The 13295-nt window shown below is 54.0% G+C and overlaps 7 protein-coding genes across 13 annotated transcripts; all 7 read right to left on the bottom strand.

The window, feature by feature from the left end:
• Positions 1-491: 491 nt before the first annotated feature.
• Positions 492-1608, bottom strand: ABB37_08058 (mutt/nudix family protein-like protein; the record flags this gene model as incomplete). 3 transcript variants are annotated; one of them, XM_015806913.1, is made up of 1 exon in its annotated part: positions 492-1608. In XM_015806913.1, the coding sequence occupies exon 1, from the start codon at positions 1485-1487 to the stop codon at positions 492-494; it is 996 nt and encodes a 331-aa protein (XP_015654308.1). In that variant the 5' UTR covers positions 1488-1608. The 3 variants fall into 3 exon arrangements, with proteins under 3 accessions (XP_015654308.1, XP_015654309.1, XP_015654310.1); XM_015806914.1 differs by having other exon boundaries at positions 492-1600; XM_015806915.1 differs by having other exon boundaries at positions 492-1491.
• A 536-nt stretch (positions 1609-2144) lies between these two features.
• On the bottom strand, positions 2145-3261 carry ABB37_08057 (mutt/nudix family protein-like protein; the record flags this gene model as incomplete). 2 transcript variants are annotated; one of them, XM_015806911.1, is made up of 1 exon in its annotated part: positions 2145-3261. In XM_015806911.1, exon 1 carries the CDS (start codon positions 3138-3140, stop codon positions 2145-2147), a length of 996 nt encoding a protein of 331 aa, XP_015654306.1. In that variant the 5' UTR covers positions 3141-3261. The 2 variants fall into 2 exon arrangements, with proteins under 2 accessions (XP_015654306.1, XP_015654307.1); XM_015806912.1 differs by having other exon boundaries at positions 2145-3253.
• Positions 3262-3797: 536 nt separating this feature from the next.
• Positions 3798-4914, bottom strand: ABB37_08056 (mutt/nudix family protein-like protein; the record flags this gene model as incomplete). 2 transcript variants are annotated; one of them, XM_015806909.1, is made up of 1 exon in its annotated part: positions 3798-4914. In XM_015806909.1, the coding sequence occupies exon 1, from the start codon at positions 4791-4793 to the stop codon at positions 3798-3800; it is 996 nt and encodes a 331-aa protein (XP_015654304.1). In that variant the 5' UTR covers positions 4794-4914. The 2 variants fall into 2 exon arrangements, with proteins under 2 accessions (XP_015654304.1, XP_015654305.1); XM_015806910.1 differs by having other exon boundaries at positions 3798-4906.
• Positions 4915-5450: 536 nt separating this feature from the next.
• Positions 5451-7263, bottom strand: ABB37_08055 (mutt/nudix family protein-like protein; the record flags this gene model as incomplete). 3 transcript variants are annotated; one of them, XM_015806906.1, is made up of 1 exon in its annotated part: positions 5451-7263. In XM_015806906.1, exon 1 carries the CDS (start codon positions 6444-6446, stop codon positions 5451-5453), a length of 996 nt encoding a protein of 331 aa, XP_015654301.1. In that variant the 5' UTR covers positions 6447-7263. The 3 variants fall into 3 exon arrangements, with proteins under 3 accessions (XP_015654301.1, XP_015654302.1, XP_015654303.1); XM_015806907.1 differs by having other exon boundaries at positions 5451-6924; XM_015806908.1 differs by having other exon boundaries at positions 5451-6576.
• Positions 7264-8690: 1427 nt separating this feature from the next.
• ABB37_08054 (putative transmembrane protein) lies at positions 8691-9268 on the bottom strand (the record flags this gene model as incomplete). Its single annotated transcript, XM_015806905.1, has 1 exon — positions 8691-9268. Exon 1 carries the CDS (start codon positions 9177-9179, stop codon positions 8691-8693), a length of 489 nt encoding a protein of 162 aa, XP_015654300.1. The 5' UTR covers positions 9180-9268.
• A 1487-nt stretch (positions 9269-10755) lies between these two features.
• ABB37_08053 (putative transmembrane protein) lies at positions 10756-11333 on the bottom strand (the record flags this gene model as incomplete). Its single annotated transcript, XM_015806904.1, has 1 exon — positions 10756-11333. The coding sequence occupies exon 1, from the start codon at positions 11242-11244 to the stop codon at positions 10756-10758; it is 489 nt and encodes a 162-aa protein (XP_015654299.1). The 5' UTR covers positions 11245-11333.
• Positions 11334-12466: 1133 nt separating this feature from the next.
• On the bottom strand, positions 12467-13087 carry ABB37_08052 (putative transmembrane protein; the record flags this gene model as incomplete). The annotated part of the gene is made up of 1 exon (XM_015806903.1): positions 12467-13087. Exon 1 carries the CDS (start codon positions 12953-12955, stop codon positions 12467-12469), a length of 489 nt encoding a protein of 162 aa, XP_015654298.1. The 5' UTR covers positions 12956-13087.
• Positions 13088-13295: the final 208 nt, after the last annotated feature.

The raw sequence follows: 13295 nt of genomic DNA, 5'->3' as shown, positions 1-13295 counted from the left end.
TCGGCAGGGCCACGCACACCCGATGACAAGCTGTAGCGACGATGTAAGACGGTGTATGATGGATGTGGACCACACCCCGGCAGCTAGGAGTACGGCACAAAACCGTTCAATACCGTCAAAAAGCCTGCCCCGATACCGTTCGCATTATAGCTGCTTCGCAGAGGGTGACGTCTGCAGTCGACGCCGCGTCTCGCATACGAGAGCGATGCGAATCCGTTGATGCGTGAAGTCTTGTCCAGCGCTTTTTGAGCTGCGCAAACAACAACAACAAGAAAGAAAGCGTCTGTGCAGCATGCGGAAGTGTGCCCACGCAAGACGAATAAGAAGCCGTACTAGCAATAATAATCGCAACGGTCGCGGCAGAGTGGAGACAGCTTGGCTACGCGCTGAAATTTCTACGTGTCCTTTCGCACAGTGCTCACTGGAGACGAGGCCGCCAGTCGACGCGACGTGCCGTACCCTCGGGAGGCAAAAGAAAGAAGCAGCAGTGCCTACTCCTTGCGCGTCGGCTGGCCGCGGTCATCCACCTCTCCGTTCGCCCATTTGGAAAGTAGCACGTGCGCCGCCGTAAAGTCGGGCACAACGGCATAGTCGGGGTGCTGGCCTGCCAAAGCCTGTCGCACCTCTGCCTTGGGCACCCAATGCACACTCGTCAGCTCGTCTGCGTCCGCAGTAATATTTGGGCTGTCCTCCGCCACCGCGTAGTAGCATGTCATGAGCTCGTAGGGCGTGGGCCACGGCTGCGAGCCGACGTACCGCAGACTTGTCACCCTCGCACCCGTCTCCTCCAGCACCTCGCGCACAACCGTCTCCTCCATCGATTCTCCCTGGGCCACAAAGCCCGACAGCACCGTACGCATCGGCTTACCGCGCGCATCCTTGTGAGGCCGAAGACGCTGCGACATGATGACGCTGCCTTTGCCGTCCAGCACCGCCACAATCATCGCCGGCACCACCGGGGGGTAAATGCGATTTTTGCAGCCCGTGCAGGCACGCGTCAGACCGTAGTCCGTCGAGTGCATCGAGCTGCCGCAGCGCGCACAAAACGGAGTCAGCGCAGCCCACTGCTTCAGCGACAGCGCCAGACTCAGGAGGGACTGCTCGGCGGCGCTCAACGCGGGAAACACCGACATGGGAGCGACCCAGTCACGGTGCTCCGCGTAGTCGCTCTCCACCTCCTGCGAGCCCACCACGAACACATTGCGCGGCTGCGTCGTGTCCTCGCCGACGTACACGGCGTCCGTCAACGCAATCTTCAGAAAAGACTCGCTGCTCGGTTCCGTCACCGCGTGCAGCCAGCTGGTCGGGCCGCCGTTCAGCAGCACCTTCGAGCCGTCCTCCTTGCACACCACCACACACGGGTTCGCACCTGCGCAGACGCGGCGCTGGATAAAGCCGTCCTCGCGGCGCTCCTTCTCGTATCGATTTACAGCAACGTCCGCGAGCGGGAAGGACAGCAACGAGGACTTCGCCAGCACGCTGCGCATTTCTAATAATTACTCAAATAGAATAGATCGGTTCAGCAGCAGAAGAAAAGTTGTTGCGCTGCCGCGTTAAATAGCCAACGACAGTGCGTGTGCGAAAGTGAAGGTGCGTCCCTTCGCACCTCAACACAGAAAGTCAACAACAATAAAGACCAGCAAACGAGAAGAGTCGGCAGGGCCACGCACACCCGATGACAAGCTGTAGCGACGATGTAAGACGGTGTATGATGGATGTGGACCACACCCCGGCAGCTAGGAGTACGGCACAAAACCGTTCAATACCGTCAAAAAGCCTGCCCCGATACCGTTCGCATTATAGCTGCTTCGCAGAGGGTGACGTCTGCAGTCGACGCCGCGTCTCGCATACGAGAGCGATGCGAATCCGTTGATGCGTGAAGTCTTGTCCAGCGCTTTTTGAGCTGCGCAAACAACAACAACAAGAAAGAAAGCGTCTGTGCAGCATGCGGAAGTGTGCCCACGCAAGACGAATAAGAAGCCGTACTAGCAATAATAATCGCAACGGTCGCGGCAGAGTGGAGACAGCTTGGCTACGCGCTGAAATTTCTACGTGTCCTTTCGCACAGTGCTCACTGGAGACGAGGCCGCCAGTCGACGCGACGTGCCGTACCCTCGGGAGGCAAAAGAAAGAAGCAGCAGTGCCTACTCCTTGCGCGTCGGCTGGCCGCGGTCATCCACCTCTCCGTTCGCCCATTTGGAAAGTAGCACGTGCGCCGCCGTAAAGTCGGGCACAACGGCATAGTCGGGGTGCTGGCCTGCCAAAGCCTGTCGCACCTCTGCCTTGGGCACCCAATGCACACTCGTCAGCTCGTCTGCGTCCGCAGTAATATTTGGGCTGTCCTCCGCCACCGCGTAGTAGCATGTCATGAGCTCGTAGGGCGTGGGCCACGGCTGCGAGCCGACGTACCGCAGACTTGTCACCCTCGCACCCGTCTCCTCCAGCACCTCGCGCACAACCGTCTCCTCCATCGATTCTCCCTGGGCCACAAAGCCCGACAGCACCGTACGCATCGGCTTACCGCGCGCATCCTTGTGAGGCCGAAGACGCTGCGACATGATGACGCTGCCTTTGCCGTCCAGCACCGCCACAATCATCGCCGGCACCACCGGGGGGTAAATGCGATTTTTGCAGCCCGTGCAGGCACGCGTCAGACCGTAGTCCGTCGAGTGCATCGAGCTGCCGCAGCGCGCACAAAACGGAGTCAGCGCAGCCCACTGCTTCAGCGACAGCGCCAGACTCAGGAGGGACTGCTCGGCGGCGCTCAACGCGGGAAACACCGACATGGGAGCGACCCAGTCACGGTGCTCCGCGTAGTCGCTCTCCACCTCCTGCGAGCCCACCACGAACACATTGCGCGGCTGCGTCGTGTCCTCGCCGACGTACACGGCGTCCGTCAACGCAATCTTCAGAAAAGACTCGCTGCTCGGTTCCGTCACCGCGTGCAGCCAGCTGGTCGGGCCGCCGTTCAGCAGCACCTTCGAGCCGTCCTCCTTGCACACCACCACACACGGGTTCGCACCTGCGCAGACGCGGCGCTGGATAAAGCCGTCCTCGCGGCGCTCCTTCTCGTATCGATTTACAGCAACGTCCGCGAGCGGGAAGGACAGCAACGAGGACTTCGCCAGCACGCTGCGCATTTCTAATAATTACTCAAATAGAATAGATCGGTTCAGCAGCAGAAGAAAAGTTGTTGCGCTGCCGCGTTAAATAGCCAACGACAGTGCGTGTGCGAAAGTGAAGGTGCGTCCCTTCGCACCTCAACACAGAAAGTCAACAACAATAAAGACCAGCAAACGAGAAGAGTCGGCAGGGCCACGCACACCCGATGACAAGCTGTAGCGACGATGTAAGACGGTGTATGATGGATGTGGACCACACCCCGGCAGCTAGGAGTACGGCACAAAACCGTTCAATACCGTCAAAAAGCCTGCCCCGATACCGTTCGCATTATAGCTGCTTCGCAGAGGGTGACGTCTGCAGTCGACGCCGCGTCTCGCATACGAGAGCGATGCGAATCCGTTGATGCGTGAAGTCTTGTCCAGCGCTTTTTGAGCTGCGCAAACAACAACAACAAGAAAGAAAGCGTCTGTGCAGCATGCGGAAGTGTGCCCACGCAAGACGAATAAGAAGCCGTACTAGCAATAATAATCGCAACGGTCGCGGCAGAGTGGAGACAGCTTGGCTACGCGCTGAAATTTCTACGTGTCCTTTCGCACAGTGCTCACTGGAGACGAGGCCGCCAGTCGACGCGACGTGCCGTACCCTCGGGAGGCAAAAGAAAGAAGCAGCAGTGCCTACTCCTTGCGCGTCGGCTGGCCGCGGTCATCCACCTCTCCGTTCGCCCATTTGGAAAGTAGCACGTGCGCCGCCGTAAAGTCGGGCACAACGGCATAGTCGGGGTGCTGGCCTGCCAAAGCCTGTCGCACCTCTGCCTTGGGCACCCAATGCACACTCGTCAGCTCGTCTGCGTCCGCAGTAATATTTGGGCTGTCCTCCGCCACCGCGTAGTAGCATGTCATGAGCTCGTAGGGCGTGGGCCACGGCTGCGAGCCGACGTACCGCAGACTTGTCACCCTCGCACCCGTCTCCTCCAGCACCTCGCGCACAACCGTCTCCTCCATCGATTCTCCCTGGGCCACAAAGCCCGACAGCACCGTACGCATCGGCTTACCGCGCGCATCCTTGTGAGGCCGAAGACGCTGCGACATGATGACGCTGCCTTTGCCGTCCAGCACCGCCACAATCATCGCCGGCACCACCGGGGGGTAAATGCGATTTTTGCAGCCCGTGCAGGCACGCGTCAGACCGTAGTCCGTCGAGTGCATCGAGCTGCCGCAGCGCGCACAAAACGGAGTCAGCGCAGCCCACTGCTTCAGCGACAGCGCCAGACTCAGGAGGGACTGCTCGGCGGCGCTCAACGCGGGAAACACCGACATGGGAGCGACCCAGTCACGGTGCTCCGCGTAGTCGCTCTCCACCTCCTGCGAGCCCACCACGAACACATTGCGCGGCTGCGTCGTGTCCTCGCCGACGTACACGGCGTCCGTCAACGCAATCTTCAGAAAAGACTCGCTGCTCGGTTCCGTCACCGCGTGCAGCCAGCTGGTCGGGCCGCCGTTCAGCAGCACCTTCGAGCCGTCCTCCTTGCACACCACCACACACGGGTTCGCACCTGCGCAGACGCGGCGCTGGATAAAGCCGTCCTCGCGGCGCTCCTTCTCGTATCGATTTACAGCAACGTCCGCGAGCGGGAAGGACAGCAACGAGGACTTCGCCAGCACGCTGCGCATTTCTAATAATTACTCAAATAGAATAGATCGGTTCAGCAGCAGAAGAAAAGTTGTTGCGCTGCCGCGTTAAATAGCCAACGACAGTGCGTGTGCGAAAGTGAAGGTGCGTCCCTTCGCACCTCAACACAGAAAGTCAACAACAATAAAGACCAGCAAACGAGAAGAGTCGGCAGGGCCACGCACACCCGATGACAAGCTGTAGCGACGATGTAAGACGGTGTATGATGGATGTGGACCACACCCCGGCAGCTAGGAGTACGGCACAAAACCGTTCAATACCGTCAAAAAGCCTGCCCCGATACCGTTCGCATTATAGCTGCTTCGCAGAGGGTGACGTCTGCAGTCGACGCCGCGTCTCGCATACGAGAGCGATGCGAATCCGTTGATGCGTGAAGTCTTGTCCAGCGCTTTTTGAGCTGCGCAAACAACAACAACAAGAAAGAAAGCGTCTGTGCAGCATGCGGAAGTGTGCCCACGCAAGACGAATAAGAAGCCGTACTAGCAATAATAATCGCAACGGTCGCGGCAGAGTGGAGACAGCTTGGCTACGCGCTGAAATTTCTACGTGTCCTTTCGCACAGTGCTCACTGGAGACGAGGCCGCCAGTCGACGCGACGTGCCGTACCCTCGGGAGGCAAAAGAAAGAAGCAGCAGTGCCTACTCCTTGCGCGTCGGCTGGCCGCGGTCATCCACCTCTCCGTTCGCCCATTTGGAAAGTAGCACGTGCGCCGCCGTAAAGTCGGGCACAACGGCATAGTCGGGGTGCTGGCCTGCCAAAGCCTGTCGCACCTCTGCCTTGGGCACCCAATGCACACTCGTCAGCTCGTCTGCGTCCGCAGTAATATTTGGGCTGTCCTCCGCCACCGCGTAGTAGCATGTCATGAGCTCGTAGGGCGTGGGCCACGGCTGCGAGCCGACGTACCGCAGACTTGTCACCCTCGCACCCGTCTCCTCCAGCACCTCGCGCACAACCGTCTCCTCCATCGATTCTCCCTGGGCCACAAAGCCCGACAGCACCGTACGCATCGGCTTACCGCGCGCATCCTTGTGAGGCCGAAGACGCTGCGACATGATGACGCTGCCTTTGCCGTCCAGCACCGCCACAATCATCGCCGGCACCACCGGGGGGTAAATGCGATTTTTGCAGCCCGTGCAGGCACGCGTCAGACCGTAGTCCGTCGAGTGCATCGAGCTGCCGCAGCGCGCACAAAACGGAGTCAGCGCAGCCCACTGCTTCAGCGACAGCGCCAGACTCAGGAGGGACTGCTCGGCGGCGCTCAACGCGGGAAACACCGACATGGGAGCGACCCAGTCACGGTGCTCCGCGTAGTCGCTCTCCACCTCCTGCGAGCCCACCACGAACACATTGCGCGGCTGCGTCGTGTCCTCGCCGACGTACACAGTCTGTGAAAGCGGCACAGTCAAGAAAGAACTACCGCCATGTAACGGGATGGGGTGCAACCAGTTGGCCACCGCACCGTTCACCAAAACACCGCTGCCATCCTCTTTGCACACAGCTGCACACGGCTTTGCTGCCGGTGCGACGCACCGTGCGAAAAAGGCCGCCGCGTGCCGCTCCTTTTCATGCAGCCGCACGAGAGTGTGCCCCAGCGGGAAAGACAGCAGCGAGGACCTCGCCAGCACTTTTTCCATGTGTGCCGTGGCGCAACGGCAGAAAGAAGAGGAAAGAAAATAGCAAATGTAGGCGTGCTGCTTTGAATAAACCGACCCGCTGCAACAAGCAGCGCCTAGATGACGGCAGGTTCAAAATTGTGATGCTGCTATTCACTCGCGCGAGCGTCGAATGAAAGGGAGGCTCAGGAGGAAAAAAGGCAAAAAAAGTGACGGAAGCGGACCTTGGTGCATGCCGTTGCAGACACGCCCCGTCGTGACGGGAGGGAAAGCAAACGCCGTCCCCCTGTTGAGCTGCGGATTCAGCGTGGGGGCACACCTGACAAGACACACGGAGGCGCACTTCACTGAGGGGCGATGCGTCATTTGTCCTCCGACTGTGCTCATCTTCTCTCCTGCTGAATTCGTGGCGACGCACGGTTTAAAGATGGATGCGTATGAGCGACGGCCTTTCCACACTAATCCAAACCGCGCTTTACAATTGCTTGGGCGCTTTTCTACCAAAAAAAAAAGAAGAGAAGAGAAGAGACGCATGAACAGCTCGAGGAAAAATTGGTTTCCTTTCTACGGAACTCTTGTCGTCATGATATTCGCGTAAAGGCACTGAAAGGCACGCAGCCCCAGCCCGCCTAAAAGAGAAAGAAAAAAAAGAAGAAGAACAATACCTCGGATGTAAATTTCGAAACGAAACATTCCTTTTCTTTTCATTATTTCGTTTTAGCTCTCAAAGAAGTCAGTCGTGCACGAAGAACGCATCGAGCGAAAAAAATTGTCCAAAAATCCCAACAACCACGGTGGCCAAGAACTCACAAACAACATCTACGGCTGGACGTGAACTGACAATATAGAAACACGGAATAGGAAGGTTTGGAAGTCAAGAGTGGAAGAAATGTCACGACATTTGTGTAATGCGTAACTCGCGAGTCCTAATCCACCACTGCCTTCTAGGAACCTCACCCTCCTTTGCTTATCAGACACCCTCTGATAATGCCCTCAAGTTTATTCAATGTTTTCGCTTTTTTCCTGGCCCCGGCCAAATCTCAAAGATATCATCGCATTACGAAGTGCATAGGAAACATTACCCAACTCAAGGATCCTTCCGGAGATCCCATGGGTCCCTGTCGTGGTAGGGACCGGGGGCGGGCGGGTGGAATTTTTGGAAGACCGGAGACTTCACACTGGCGGACAATATACCCAGGATGCAAAACCCACAGAAACAGGAGAGTCAAGACCAACAGGCGATATAAGTAAAGGAGAGTATCATGCATTTCCCAAATGACTGAGATCACCGATCCCATCCGCTGACCATCTCTTCTTTCTTGTTTCCGTTCCTTCTATTCCCCTCGCAAGCTCTGAGAAAAAAAAAGGGAAGGACTTGGTAAAGAAAGGCCATAGGTTGATGTGGATTCGACACTCCGGACGTGGTGCTGTGTGCCTCGGCTCCATTTCGGGTCCTGCCAACGACACAACGACGATAGCAACTGCGTCTCCGCTACACCAAACTGCTCTCCGATGTCATCAGAAAAGAAAAGGAAAACAACAAAGATTTGGAATAAAACTCGTGTAACTACGTCAAGGGTGTATATATATAAAAGACCCTTTCCACCTCGATCGAATGCGTAAAATTGCTGTGGGTGTTCTTACTTTAGTCAAATTGCGAAGCGCATATATATATATTTTCTACTTTGTCTCGCTGCTTTCTTCCATCTGTTTCTACAATTCCACAATAAAAAGGGGAAAACGGAAGCAGCAAACGAGCAAAGACGCACAGAAAGGGCCATCTTTTCCGAAGGAGGTGATAACGGTGTATCAGAAGGTACACGTTTTCGTTGTTTACCGCGCTTTCAGTCTCGGAACAAAACCAAGGGTAGAAGGCAAGCGGTGCGAAGCTATAAATAATAGTAGTGAAAAAATAAAAATGAAAATGCTAAAATAGGAAGAAGAAAAAAGTACACTACAGAGGAAACGCAAGCGGGTTTGTGAACACGAGTTGGGGTTTGTAAGTTTTGTGCTAACGTCACCACGCTTCTCGGCGAAAGACAATTCAGGGGACTTGAAGAGAAAAATAAATATCGCTAAAACGCTGTTGACTGCTTTTAAAGCAAAACATTAAAAAAAAACCTTCCGCTCAATGTAAGCATAAGCCGTAATGAATCCTTTACCCGCGACGTGAGACCTTCAAACTTGTGTATATATTGGCACGAAGGACGAAAGTGTTTTGTACGGTTTTACCAGATTTGTTGTGATCACAGGCCGCACAGATCTCTACTTGAGGAAGATGATCTCTGGAGCGGATACCTCGGGCGTCTTCCAGGCGGGCTCCAGCAGGTTCCACTCCTCGGTCGTCACGGAGCGAAGCTCCTGGCATTGTGAACAGCAGCCGCAGCACCACACGCAGATGCAGTCACCAACCATGTTACCCTGTACGCCCAGGCGGTTGCGGAGGTTCGTGCGGACACAGATCGCCGTGATGCACGGCAGGAAGCACGCCATCAAGCAATGCGGCACCAGCGCGCACTCCTGGTCCACGCTGGACGCGAACAGCTTCGACATGGAGCAGCAGCTGCAGCAGCACCAGCAGAAGAGACAGCACAGCATTTTCTTCGCATCCGGAGAACCGCAGCAGGGGTTGATCTTCCAGCACTCGTAGAACTTGCCTGCCTCACCTCCCCAGTCTATCTGGTCAATGCCCAGAAGTCCAGACACACCACCGCTGGACACCTGGTCCACTTCTTTATCGGTGTCATTCGGCATTTATGCGAGAAATACAGTTAGTTCGATTGTAGATGGATATGAGTAGTTGATGTGACGCAAGAGGGGCTTTTGTGGATTCTCTTTTTCCTTTGTAGTGCATTTACAAACATATGAGTTTTTGGAAAAAAAATTTGCACAGCGAAGCCGTAACGTAGCAGGTACAAATGACGGTGAGAAGAACAGAAGAGAAGTGGAGATCCACGGCATTATGGACGAGGCAGCGGGTGGTCCTCGTGTCGAAGTTGCGGAGTTGCAACTGCGCCGACCTAAATAGACCGCGCGCACGCGCCACGCAGTACAAAACACCTGCAGTAGTATCATCGCTTCGCTGCTGTCCGTTCGTTGACGTGCCAGCGGTAATATAAAAAACAATAATAAGAGCCGCTGAATGCCTCGGAAAGGGGAAACAGTTGCTCTATTGCGCGAAACAACAACAGCATCGATAAGACTGTCTCTCCATACAGACGCCACGATACCAGCAAACGCCTTTCTCTCTTTCTTTCCTTTCCAAGAATAATTGTTTATGTTTGTAGGCTGAGATGGAGAAGGGGGAGAGATAAAAGTTAGTAGAAAGAAACGAGGTAGAAGAATGGCGTTTTGTTTTTTCCTCTCCATTAACTTCTACGTTCAGTACAGGGATAAACCACGACCCTCACGATCACTCGGGGTCATTTACAACAACATTAGTTTTCGAAAGATAGAAACATATCATATTGATTTATTTATTAGTATCTTTTTCACGTGGAACGGGAACCAAGACTAACGCAGTGGCAGACTTCAAAACAAGATTAGTCCGCCCTCAAAGCGGGGCGGAGTGGGCCTGGGTGGGCGGGAAAACGAACAGAAGAGAGAACAAGGCGGAAGTCGAAGACTGTCGCAAGGTTAGAAAAGAGGAAAACGGGGTACTAAGGTACATTTCAACATCCTACCATTCCAACATGACATCATTCCTGGCGCAGGCTTCGAATATATATATATATATATATATTTTCTACTTTGTCTCGCTGCTTTCTTCCATCTGTTTCTACAATTCCACAATAAAAAGGGGAAAACGGAAGCAGCAAACGAGCAAAGACGCACAGAAAGGGCCATCTTTTCCGAAGGAGGTGATAACGGTGTATCAGAAGGTACACGTTTTCGTTGTTTACCGCGCTTTCAGTCTCGGAACAAAACCAAGGGTAGAAGGCAAGCGGTGCGAAGCTATAAATAATAGTAGTGAAAAAATAAAAATGAAAATGCTAAAATAGGAAGAAGAAAAAAGTACACTACAGAGGAAACGCAAGCGGGTTTGTGAACACGAGTTGGGGTTTGTAAGTTTTGTGCTAACGTCACCACGCTTCTCGGCGAAAGACAATTCAGGGGACTTGAAGAGAAAAATAAATATCGCTAAAACGCTGTTGACTGCTTTTAAAGCAAAACATTAAAAAAAAACCTTCCGCTCAATGTAAGCATAAGCCGTAATGAATCCTTTACCCGCGACGTGAGACCTTCAAACTTGTGTATATATTGGCACGAAGGACGAAAGTGTTTTGTACGGTTTTACCAGATTTGTTGTGATCACAGGCCGCACAGATCTCTACTTGAGGAAGATGATCTCTGGAGCGGATACCTCGGGCGTCTTCCAGGCGGGCTCCAGCAGGTTCCACTCCTCGGTCGTCACGGAGCGAAGCTCCTGGCATTGTGAACAGCAGCCGCAGCACCACACGCAGATGCAGTCACCAACCATGTTACCCTGTACGCCCAGGCGGTTGCGGAGGTTCGTGCGGACACAGATCGCCGTGATGCACGGCAGGAAGCACGCCATCAAGCAATGCGGCACCAGCGCGCACTCCTGGTCCACGCTGGACGCGAACAGCTTCGACATGGAGCAGCAGCTGCAGCAGCACCAGCAGAAGAGACAGCACAGCATTTTCTTCGCATCCGGAGAACCGCAGCAGGGGTTGATCTTCCAGCACTCGTAGAACTTGCCTGCCTCACCTCCCCAGTCTATCTGGTCAATGCCCAGAAGTCCAGACACACCACCGCTGGACACCTGGTCCACTTCTTTATCGGTGTCATTCGGCATTTATGCGAGAAATACAGTTAGTTCGATTGTAGATGGATATGAGTAGTTGATGTGACGCAAGAGGGGCTTTTGTGGATTCTCTTTTTCCTTTGTAGTGCATTTACAAACATATGAGTTTTTGGAAAAAAAATTTGCACAGCGAAGCCGTAACGTAGCAGGTACAAATGACGGTGAGAAGAACAGAAGAGAAGTGGAGATCCACGGCATTATGGACGAGGCAGCGGGTGGTCCTCGTGTCGAAGTTGCGGAGTTGCAACTGCGCCGACCTAAATAGACCGCGCGCACGCGCCACGCAGTACAAAACACCTGCAGTAGTATCATCGCTTCGCTGCTGTCCGTTCGTTGACGTGCCAGCGGTAATATAAAAAACAATAATAAGAGCCGCTGAATGCCTCGGAAAGGGGAAACAGTTGCTCTATTGCGCGAAACAACAACAGCATCGATAAGACTGTCTCTCCATACAGACGCCACGATACCAGCAAACGCCTTTCTCTCTTTCTTTCCAACACTTTCACTTGAAGGAGAGCTAGTGTCCAGTAACAACGGCACAACTTCCAAAGGGAAATAAAGAAATCGAATCACAAATACAAAAAAAGAGGAAGCCGGAGACGGAAGAAGAGCAAGCACCAACGCTAAGCGTTGAGCCGCAGATGCTTACAAAAGGAAGGACAGCAAATGAAAATGGCCTACGTCGATCGAATCGGTCGTGTCAAACGGTGTGAAAGAAGCAGCAAACGGAAAAAAATGACATCGTGGAATGAGCTCAGTGTGCCTCCACGTAGCGCAAGACAGAAGGCAAAAGCTTTTAACAACCGTCTTGACTATCCGACCCAATCGGCATTGATCTTGCCTTCAATCGAAGCCGCGTGCTCCTCAACGGGGAACATTGATGCGGAAGAAGGGGACGAAAAGGGAAAGAAAGGGAAAGAAAGGGAAAAAATCGGACGATTAATTGAAAATAAAAATAATAAGGTTTTTCACTCGTACGCTTGCGAGATGGAGAAAATCAGCGATACAGGAAAATGATACCGTACGTTAAATACAGCATCGTGTTTTTGTGTTCTTGTTGTTTTTTGATTCTGTTTGGAAGCCAAAAAAAAAAAGAAGTGGGAAAAAGGGAAAATATGTTTCACGGAGGGTCGCTGCACCTTGCAGTTTCCCCTATCATTTGTCATTCGTGAGAATCTGCTGAGTTCGTTGTGATCACAGGCCGCACAGATCTCTACTTGAGGAAGATGATCTCTGGAGCGGATACCTCGGGCGTCTTCCAGGCGGGCTCCAGCAGGTTCCACTCCTCGGTCGTCACGGAGCGAAGCTCCTGGCATTGTGAACAGCAGCCGCAGCACCACACGCAGATGCAGTCACCAACCATGTTACCCTGTACGCCCAGGCGGTTGCGGAGGTTCGTGCGGACACAGATCGCCGTGATGCACGGCAGGAAGCACGCCATCAAGCAATGCGGCACCAGCGCGCACTCCTGGTCCACGCTGGACGCGAACAGCTTCGACATGGAGCAGCAGCTGCAGCAGCACCAGCAGAAGAGACAGCACAGCATTTTCTTCGCATCCGGAGAACCGCAGCAGGGGTTGATCTTCCAGCACTCGTAGAACTTGCCTGCCTCACCTCCCCAGTCTATCTGGTCAATGCCCAGAAGTCCAGACACACCACCGCTGGACTCCTTCGTCGGCTCCTTATCGGCGTCGTTCGACATTTTCGCAAGGCGTCACCGTTACGGCTATGGGAGTAACGCGACCTGCGCTTCAAGTTGCGTGGCTGAAAGGTGGTTGTGAAACTTTGGGAGTTTTGCGCCGAGGCAAGTGGTGAAGCTCTGTTTTAGTCCACTGCGCAGCAACCGACAACAAGAGGAAACGACGAGGCACAACGCAAAAAAGGAAGAAGGTAAATGAAAAGTGAACATTCTTGATTGCCCAGCTGAAAGAGGAAGATAAAAATGGAGACGAAGCTCGTGGTGGACATCGTGTTGTCCGCAAGACTCGCAGGTGGTGAGACGCGCGTGGGCATCCGCTTGCTTGACAGATTCATGGGGATTA

The sequence above is a fragment of the Leptomonas pyrrhocoris genome (genome assembly GCF_001293395.1).
Source record: "Leptomonas pyrrhocoris isolate H10 chromosome Unknown, whole genome shotgun sequence".
Taxonomy (NCBI): Eukaryota; Euglenozoa; class Kinetoplastea; order Trypanosomatida; family Trypanosomatidae; genus Leptomonas; species Leptomonas pyrrhocoris.
This window is presented reverse-complemented; position numbering and strand designations above follow the sequence as displayed.